This window comes from Anopheles ziemanni, chromosome 2 (genome assembly GCF_943734765.1).
Source record: "Anopheles ziemanni chromosome 2, idAnoZiCoDA_A2_x.2, whole genome shotgun sequence".
In the NCBI taxonomy this organism is placed as follows: Eukaryota; Metazoa; Arthropoda; class Insecta; order Diptera; family Culicidae; genus Anopheles; species Anopheles ziemanni.
Window position 1 is genome coordinate 17999148 of NC_080705.1, and position 10607 is coordinate 18009754.

At 50.1% G+C, this 10607-nt stretch overlaps 1 protein-coding gene across 1 annotated transcript; it reads right to left on the minus strand.

Annotated features, from left to right (window-relative positions):
- Nucleotides 1-1321: 1321 nt before the first annotated feature.
- On the minus strand, nucleotides 1322-7292 carry LOC131282643 (protein sister of odd and bowel-like). The gene is made up of 3 exons (XM_058312163.1): nucleotides 6825-7292; nucleotides 6298-6788; nucleotides 1322-1733 (listed from the first exon to the last, which is right to left on the minus strand). Exons 1-3 carry the CDS (start codon nucleotides 7290-7292, stop codon nucleotides 1322-1324), a joined length of 1371 nt encoding a protein of 456 aa, XP_058168146.1.
- Between the last annotated feature and the right edge of the window lie 3315 nt (nucleotides 7293-10607).

Here is a 10607-nt window from a genome sequence, read left to right on the forward strand (position 1 = left end):
AATGAAACATGATCCCATTTCGAGCCAAAAGCGAGCCCTTGCGCCCGATGGGACGTGTTCATCCATCTAAGTTGTCCTCGGGGCGTCGTCCGGCGTCGCTGCGTGCTTCGCTGGGCTTTTGCGTAACCTCCCATTAGGCTAACAAGTGCTGACTGATACCGGACCGGGGGAGCCAGCGCCGGAATGTTCCGCGGCAGAACCTGCGCCGGAACTGCGGATGGTCGATTGCCGGCCGGCGGGACGATTTATTTGTCGCAGCAATCGAAGACGTTTCTGGGCCGGTTTCGCGATGATAAGGTGGATGATGAATATGGAGGGCAGGCTTATCTATCGCCACGCTTAACCTGCACTGCCCTGTGATATTTCTTTTGGCCTGTTGCATTGAGAAGAGTATTGGAATGACCCTTTAGAGATAATTTTTAAGAATTTATATAAACCATTTTTCTTTCGTTTTATAATATTTCTTTAAACTTAAAATAACTCAATAGCCAATATATTTCTGCTTACCATTTTTCATTTTTATTTTTTAAACACACTTCATGGATTTGTTTTTGTTAATTTACATTGTTTGAACAGCTACAAACAGATCGAAATAAATCATCCCTCATTCCCTGAAACGGGCGGAACGGTTTTCGGATAAAACGAGAAACCCAACGGCGATGTCAGCGATTCGACTTGAAAGTATGTATTTCCTACTATCGTACCTTCCGCTACTTCTAGCTATTATTAACGTCGAACTATCTTCAAAAAACAGATGGGCACCAAGTCTAACCCTAACGTGAGCGGGAAGAAAGAAAACAATTTATTTTGCCTTTCCACCACTGGCATGATTCGCGGGCCCTCGAGTTGTACATTAATTAATAGTAAATACTTAACGGAGACGTCTAATCAGTTGCCCTCCCTCAGCTGGCTCGGGTTCACTGCACTTAATTGTAATGCGCGCTCGTCGGGAGGATAAGGCTTAAAAAAGTTATTTAGGATTAAAACTAAAACACTATTCCCGGGGGGGAAAAGCGGCACGACCACGGGCGGTAGACGGCCTAGTGGCCAAGCCAAGGCCGGACCAACCGCCGGCTTCTTTGCCGGGATCGTTTTCGGACGCCATCGCTGCGAAACGAAAGACTTCAACGCTTCGCTCGTGGTACTCGTCCGATGGTGCCTAAGCGACGAACCCCGCTTCCTATCATATCAGTCACTGTTAAATTACTCTGTCTCACAGTTCTATCGCAAAATGTTGCGTCTGGGTCCTACACTATTTGAATACCACACATTCGCGTCCTTTTACACATACACACACACACACATGCTCGAGCGCTCCAGTTCAGTCCACGTCGGCCAGCGCCATCAGATCGATCGTCTTGAGTTCGGCCGCGTCGGGGTCAGCGTCCGGGTCGGTGGCGCCAACGTTCGCACCGCCAATGTCGAAGGCGCCCCCGCCCGCCCCGGGCGCCCCCGCCGTCGCACCCAGGTTGTGCGTGAGACTGTGCCGGCGGAGGTCACAATTCCGTCGGAACACCTTCCCGCAGGCGATGCAGTGGTACGGCTTGATGTCGGTGTGCGTGAGCAGGTGCGTTTTGAGATTCGAGCGCTGGTTGAAGCTGCGGCTGCACACCGGACACTTGTGCGGCGACTCCTCCATGTGCAGTATCTTGTGCACCGCGAGCGTCCGCGACTGGCAGAATCCTTTTCCGCATTCCAGACATTTGAACGGTTTCTCCTTCGAGTGGATGTATCTGCCGAAGGGGGCGGTAGGTCCGAGCGGGATGGGAGGCGGTGGGTCACGAGCACGCACAAACAAGATGAGCACGGAGGGAACAGGGAAAAAAAAGGAAGAAAGAAAGAAGAAAACAAGAAATCGAGAATGAACAAAAACAACGGCCAACGAATTGAAACGGCATTATAAAAGGGTGAGAAACGGGCAGAAATAAAAACCGAAAAGCCATATCCATCATATTGTAGCGTTTGGGGATGAAACAAAACAACCAAACAACAACAAAAAAGTAGCCTTCACCGACCTACAGGATGAAACGCGACGCGAGTGGTGAGTATTTAAAGCGATAAGGGCGAATGGAGCGAAGGCAGGTTATGGGTTCCAAAGCAACCCAAGCAAGGGAAAATAAGCAGCAAAGAAACCCGTACCAACCACCAAAGTTAAAATGTGTAAGCGGACGAAAAGAAACCTTCATCTCCGAAATGAAGAATGAGAAAAGTAAAGATGCTGGTGATGTTTATGGGTTTTTTTTATTATTATTATTTGGGGTTACTTCTAAGGTGAGCCCTGAGAATGAAGGGGGGGAAGGATGAAGAGGGAGGATGGGGTCTGGGTTGTGAAGCGATCTTCCACCGTACGCCTTGCAAGCAGATCGGTCCGCCTCTCGCATCGGTTTAGTGTTTTATTTTTTCTTATTTTTCCGGCCACTCTCCGCGCTTGTATCGCGCGCAAGATTAAGCATTAACAGATGTCGGATGAATAAAAACATAATATTTTTATATTGATTTCACCAATTGTCTAGTCATCGCGTCCCAGGGCGCGCGATCGCTCGGGACGGGATTCGCCAAGGAACGCACGCGGAATCGTGCGCGAACGGCTGGCTCGAAGCGGTTGAGTGGGAATAATAAAACCAGAGAAAGGCACACCAGAACAACCGGGAGGAAAAAATAAAGACAAATAGGAAAACTTCAAAACCCAACCCGGCCAAGCTGGGGCTGATCTTCCTTCATGATCTTTCCTCGAGCCGACCCGAAACCGAAATCCGATGAGGGTCGGCACGTGTATGTTTCGAGCCGAAAGGTTTAGCGCTCGCCTTATTTTCAACTATCCCCACATGGTTTCAACAAGTTTGTGCATGTTTCAACTGGTTCTTTTTGTGGTAAAATCAATGAGTTTTAGCCTACTCGTTCTAAAATGTTTCCAAGGCGACAACACAAACGAAAAGGAAATATTAGTGTCCGTGAATAAAACAAAATAAACTTCAAATTATGTTCTTAATTTATTATGACACAAAAAGAGGTTGATATTTAATGGATAATAACTTCAATTGTTTGTTTATTTTTGCAGAAGAATTTAATTTTTTATTATTTTTCTTTGATGTTTTGCAAGATGATTGGTTCATATATTGTTTTGTTTTAAATTATTCTATTCCTCATTCTGTTTTCACAAAACCATTTTGAGAATTCCTTGCATATTTTGCTTGATTGTTTTGTTGTTTGTTATATTTAAAATCTGTGACTAACGGGAGAAATGTTTGCGATTTGAACATTGGAACGTTCATGTTTCAATCGTTCTGTTTGAATTATGTTTTAGCATATCACTTTTCTCGCTTCCATGGCACAAGGATTTAGAATCGATTTTCGATTTCTTTTAGCAGACCAATGTTAGCTTCTTTATAATCGGTTTGATGTGATGAAGGTAATGATGGGTCGGGAGGGGGGGTATTGATTAGCCGCTAGGTTTTGCGTGGGAGGTGGTGGCTGGTGAGGTCAGGGTGAGGGTGAAGCGAAAGTTAAGCTAAGTAGATTAGCAAAAGCGAAACAATATCACGATTGTCTACCTACCTTAACTTACGCCCAAACAAGATCGTGCCGCTCGACGGAGGCAAAAGGTCGAACGCGTGCTCCAAAATGCTTCCAGGTGCACACAAATCACACCCGGCGCTGGGGGGAGAGGGGATGGGAGGGACTCACACACGAACAAACACGCACATTCTCCCTCTCGGAAAATAGGCTAACTGGCTTCCTATCTAATGTGTAAATTCTTCACGGAAATTCCGTGAGGTTTGTTTTCTACCACTTATTTAACAATGCAACAGGTCAACATTGACACGTCCTTGCTCCTGCATTCTATTGTGTGCCTAGATGTTTGTGTATGTGTGTGTGGGTGGGTGTACGTTCAGTGGGGACTGGAATTCGTGTGAATAATGCATCGTCTGTTATCGCTATCGAGTGTCAAGTTGAGCGCTAAAATGGTCGTCCAGCTGTCACCGGAGAGCAGGGGGGGACGGGCAGAGGGATTGCCACTTTTATTTATCGCGTTGCAAACAACGATTTCAACACCACCTCACGCGCATCAGCGGCCATTTGGGGAGTTTACTAATTGACGATCCCGGCGTTGATGGAGGAGTGTTCGGTTGGGGTTTCTGCTTTTCTTTTCTCCCCTTTGCCTCGACTGCGACACTCAACCCTTGTGCTTTTATTTGTCTCCTTATTGTTTTGCTGCTTTTTTTTGGTCGTCGCATTTCGTCTTCCGATATTCCTCCGCGAGGTTGAACCCGCGCGCCCCGCAAGGGGTTCATTCATTCCAGCGGAGTGCCTTTCGCGATGCGAGGGTGCGACTTATCGAAAAATCATAAATTAAATGTGCGACACACATTTTACACTCTGCCTCGTCGCGGGTGTGCGTGTGGGTGGGTGGGTGTGTGGGAAAGGGCGGGGAAAGTGGCGAGAATCAATTTACATATCGTCGAAATGAGAAATGGCAGTTACTTCGGAGCCCGAGCTTCGGAGCCCCGAAATGAGGAACATTTGTTCGAACGCGCGACTCACGGACGCTCTTCCCGGCACCGACACCACCGTCCCGGACACACCCACTACTACTACTACTGCGCGCTGGCTAGCGCAAAAGGGGCACTGGAAATGGAGGCCATAAATTAAGTGATCCACTCGCCGAGGTGATCATGTTCGTAGTCACGCTTCGTGCGTGATCATCAGTTTTATGTTCCGTGCAGAAGTTTTCCCTTTTCTTTACCTTGTTTCCATTAATGTTCGTTTGTTTTAAAGTAAAGTGATACTATTTATTTTCCAACTCCTAAACGTGCTTTATAATAAAAAACAGCAAAGCTATCCTAAACCACTCCTACGCATGATCGCATTAGAAAATACAATCCTTGAAACATTCCCTTCCGAAAACCCCATTGAAACGAAGCGAAAGAGATCAAGTGAGCAGCGGAAGCAAAACGATCTTTCCCCCCTAAATGCATCCCCGACTGGATAAAAACCCGAGGACCGCTATCTTGAGCGGTGTTTCGAACCGTTTTATTGGCTTCCAAAGCGCTGCTGCTAATGCTGCCACCATAATCTGTTACCGATCTTAAAAGCGTCTATAAACATGGCACATGCACGCACATGAGGATGGAGAGGGCAAAATAAAAACGACACGGATCGAGAATGAACTAACTTTAATGCGAAAAAAAAACGAATGCAGTGAAAACACTCAGTGGGGTAAAGGAATATTAAAGTTCCAGCTTAAATGACCAAACGATAAAAGGGAAACCACACGGGAGAAATAAACCCGTAGTCGAGCTGAGGAAAGATGTCAAAGTGTCAAATGGAGGAAAAAACAAATCCAACTCATCCCAGCGCCTACTGCGTGGAGCTAAAAATCGTTTAAATGCTTCAAATTTAGGAAGTCGTTTAAGAAGTAACGTCGCAGCGTAACGGTAACGATAAAGATCGCAAAAAAAGTGTGCTTTGCAACAAACGCTACCCGCAATTCTCGCGATAAAGTGTCATAAATGTCATAAAACAATATTTCTCCTCGTGAAGCTGTACGAGGTTTAGTTTGAAGGAGGATGCTCGTGTTTGACGTAGGATGGTGTGTCGTTTTTTAAGGTTAGTTAACATGACCGTAACGGGTTCGAACTTGACTTGTTTTAAAGATGTTTTTACCGTTTCGTAACTGTATGCCTAATACGTTTATGTATCTTACTTCTCTTTCTTTACTCCGAAACTTATTGCACAAAACGGTACTCCAAGGATCAAAGCAAAAGGATCAAAGGACACGACTTTCTAACTGTAACTTTCCTCTAGTTGCTCTGTCGCTTCTTACTTTTCTACTTCTTCTCGTCCCTCTTCCTTTCGAGTTTCCTTCTTCTGACTCTTTTGACTCGGCTTTCTCACTTTCTTCTTGCTTTCTTGTTTGCGTTTGCGTTTGCATTTTCTCATCCTAAACGGTCCTGCACTGAGGATGCGGCTGTAGCCTACATAGCGGTTCGAGAATGCGTTTTTCCGTGGGACAGTTTTGGGGTATTTTGGTGGTGGTGGTGGTGGTGGTTGTTGTTGTTGTTGTTGGTGGTGGGACAGCGGGAAGAAAAAGAGAATGAGAAGAAGAAACAAATCGAAGAGAGAAGCAAACAATCAGTGAACAAACGATCAGTGTGTGGGAACGGGGTCGGGACTAGGGTTAGAACGAAGAAGAAATGAATGAGACGGAGGCTTTGGTTTTTGGCCGAGAGGATAAGACGGGATAGAGTTGAGGAGTCGAGAAGAAAGGTGCGTGTGGAAGGGCGTGGTGGGGCTTACCGGTGGTCCCGGAGGTGATCCTGCCGACGGAACGCCTTGCCGCAGATGTCGCACGAGTACGGCCGCTCGTCGGTGTGCGTGCGCTCGTGAATGAGCAGGTTGTAGGACTTGGTGAACTGGCGGTTGCAGAACTTGCAGATGAACTGCTTCTTCGGCCGCTGGCCACTTCCGGGCGCGGGTCCGGCGCCGCTGGAGGACGCTGGCCCGTTCGCGGGATCCGACTTGCAGCCCACTGTGGCGGAGTTGGAGGAGGAGGAGGTGGACGGAACGAGGGCGCTCGCGCTGACGCTGCTGGCCGCCGCCAGGGTCTTCATCTTGTCCGCCGTCATCTGCTGGTGGAAGGCGGCGTTCAGCAGCAGGCTCGGGTAGCCGTGGTCGAGCGAGTTGCCGTCGGAGTGCGCATCCCCGTTCGGGCCGTCGTCGAAGTTGAGATCCTCGTCCTGGTCCAGGATGGGCAGCTCGTCGGCGAGATCGTTGCTCTGGAGCAGCATCTGCTGCACGGCACTCCCTGAGCCGCCGGAGTCCGCGGGCGGTCCCGAGGTGTCCATGAACATGTCGTCCTCCATCGCGGTGGAATCGCTGGAGTTGCCCCCGAGCTGCATACTCCCGGAGCAGCTGGACGATGTCGAGTGAGCTCCGGGGCCTGTGATGGGCATCGACGGTAGGGACTGACCCGCGCGAGATTGGGACGCCGTCCCCAGGCGCAGCACCTCCGACTTGCTGGTGATTCGCTGCAGCGTTAGGTAGGACTCCAGAGCCTGTAGATTGAGCGCGGCGGCTGCCGCCGAGTTAGCCGGCATGAGCGCGGCCTGCTGAAGACTCGTAACCATGGTGTTCTGCAGCGACAGCATGACGGCGGCGGCGGCCGTAAAGTCGGCGTGCTGGCTCACAGACCCCACGGAGCGACCGGCGGCAGCGGCGGCGGCAGCAGCGGCCGCGGCCGCAACAGCCACAGCCGCGGGCCCCGACGAGTCGTTTTTGGACTGCTGGTCCATCTTGGACGCGATCTGCACGGAAGCGGAGTCGTTCCCCGCGCTGACCAGTGAGACGTTCCTTGCGCACGTTCCACCGGCACTTTCCAATAACATTTATGCGCAAGTGTTGGGAGTCTCAGCCTTGCTCTCCTGAAGCGACACACGAACACACGCACGCACACACAAAAGGCCCTTGCTCGTTGTTGGATATCTGGATAGTTGAGTTTCCCGTCGGCTTTGGCGCACGTCGAGTAGTCGACCTTCACCGATGCTTCTTAAAACACCTACAGGAACACGATGACAAACATGTGTCCTCGACCTGCGCAGGCACCAGAATGAAGAAGGGCACACACACACACACACACGTACGCACACACGAAACACTTGCAAACAAACGTCATGCACGATGCCAAATGTCGGACCGCCTTTCAGAGCGCCTTATCAGTCCTGGCGGCGGTACACATCGCCCTCTTCAAAGGCCGACTTTGCCGACACACGCGGCCAATGCTGCGCCCAATCGATCACACTGAGGAGGAGAGAGAGCTGGTCCGCTGGACGAGCAGTGACACGATGTAACCAATACTCGGTATTTGTTTGTTCTAGAGCGCTCCGCTCCGTTGCGCCATTTGCTCGGTAAATATTTGCATACGGCCGCAACTTCCTTCCGACTAATTGCCTCACCTACGCCAACACAAACACACACTGGCACATACACACACACACACACAGAGAGAGGTACGTGTGCAAACACATACACACGCTCACGAAGGATCGGGTGCGAGTCCTTCGGCGGACTGGAAGAGCAGGACACTCAAGAGGCGCTCGTGCGTATTGCAGGAAAAGCGGCGGTCTGTTTTCCACCCTCGGCGTACCAGGAACCACAAGCGAGCGCTCGGGAAAAGTGCCCTTTTGGCTGGGTTGTTCGCGTGCTCGAAAGAAAAATCCCGTGGTGTAAGCGCGCGCACCAAAGCGGCGTTCTGCCGTCTACCGTATTGCGCTGGATACTGACTGATACACCGATTCTTGCGCTCTTCTACGATACGGAGAGCCCACGCCAACGACGACGTCGACGTCGACGAAGCACGGACGCCCGTCGTTGGCGAGGGCCGGTTTAGGTCGGTCTCGCTCGCTCCCGCGCACCCGGACTCGCTCCATCGCTCACTCGCTCCGACGCACGGCGATCGCTCGGCCCCCGAACCCCGAACACCGGAGAAGGACTGCGACGGATCTCGTCCCGTCGTCGTCGTCGTCGCCGCCGCCGCCGCCGTCGGTCGATGTTGCGATCTCCGTTTGGACGGCCGTTTCGCTCTTTTGCGCTCTTTTCCGAGCTTTTTCTTGCGACGGCCTCTCGCTCGCCCTTTCGGTGGACCCTCGTCAAGCCTGTGTGTTGTTTTATCTTCGCACCCCTTCGCACGTACACACGCACAGACACAGGCACCCGCAGCATCGGCGTCCTTTTCCACCCGGATCTACGGCGTCGGCCCACGAGCTCCTCGAAGAGCGGCTCTTTCCTCGTTCGAACCTGTTTGTGGCAGCAAGGCGCGCGTCACTGTGCAGCATCCCACCGGGAGTTTCGCTTCGAGAGACTCTCGTTTCGAGAGCATGGCTTCCACCACCCCTCGCAACTCCATTCCTCAGCAGGTTTACTGCGGCATCAAAGTTCTCGCAGCGTCTTGAAGACTTTGGCTTTGGCTTTAGCGGGGCGATCTTGGAAGGACGTGAGTGATGAACACGCACCGCGTGTTTTGGGGACGATCTTCTTTCCCGCTCTGGTCCATACCCCACCCACACACACGCTCGGATGTTGGCTCACGCTGGGATGTCCAAAAACGGCCAACCGAACATTGGGGGCTTTGGACGCAAGCATCCATAACACGCCATATGAAATACTTGCACCCGCACCCAGTTGATCTTGCCTCTTTTATATCATCCAGAAGGTGGTTCTCCAAAGATTTTTCAGCTCATTTCTTCGCTGGACCGGACCACTTCCTGCTGCGTTTGATGAGGTTATGGGGATGATGTCTAGGTGACACTATGGACTTGTCTATACACCGTTCTATGGGAGGTACCACTATTCTGGATGGAGCCAGAGCGGACTCGCCTCAGGGTACCTCGTAGGCACCATATGGGGACACTCTGGGACACCTTAGAGCCGAGTGTGTTGCGTGTCGCTCCTGCAGAGAGTACGACCTGCCTGCGCAGCTGGTCTGGCAAACCTTGTTCCATTTCCAACCCCAAAGCTCCTACTCCTCCCGGAAACCCGGGACTCTATTTCGAACCTTCGGTTAGAACCGCACGCTCGACCATATCGACCACCAGGTGAACCTGTTTTCGTGCCTCTAGACCGCCTCAGGGGGATCTCTGGCACTTTCCTCTCTCTCCCGCTTCAGGTTTGTACCTTGCCCGGGTTAATGTGGGCTTCTTTTCCAGCTGCGAGGGTGTGAGCGAAGGTTGTTTCTTCAACTCGATCGAACATCTTGAACGTGTTTCGACGTTCACGGGTGATGCCTTGAGTTCTGACAAGTTCTACAAAACGGCTTCCATCCGCCAACAATGTATGAAATGCCCTCGAGGAAGCTTTACCTGATGTGTTTCTAGTACAGTTGAGTCTAAAGAAACAACATCGTAAGTCAGGCTCATCATCGTTTTCTGTCAAAATCTTGAAAACAGGAATGGCGAAATCGTTTCATCATGATTTCCCGAACGGTTCAAGATTTAATCTATCTCCTGTTTAAGGCACAAACGATACAAAAATTAATTTAAAACGAACATTTTAGAAAGTGTCTAAGTAAAGTGTCAAGAATCAATTATAGTGATTTAAATAAAGCACAAAGCATTCCTCAGCGTATTTCAATGACGTCGTCTCTAATCATTTAGCCTCTTGTAAATAGACAACAAACATGGTGAATGTATAAATAACTTGAAGAATGAGCTTCAACCAATAAAGTAAAGTTTTTTGGACTCCCTTCCATCCACAATTTGTTTGGGTGAACCCATTAAATCATTGATTCTTTGGTTCTACTTCCTCAACGACGTAATTGCTCGACGTTCCCATCTGGAGCAAAACTACACGAACCATCCGAGATCCGTGAGATCTTGGGGCGGATTTTATTGTCAACACCTCGGGCCCAAGATAGGTGCAGATCGGTCGATCGTCCGCTTCCCAAATGGCTCGTTTTGTGGCTTTACGGTCGATCTATTTTAACGACGCGTGGAGATCTGAAAATCGAAACAAAAAACAGCTAAAACTTAAAATCCGTAGCGGAAAACCCACGCAACCTAAAGATGAGAGAAGGAGGAGGAAGAAATCAGTCCTCGAAAACTCCCGCTAAGCCC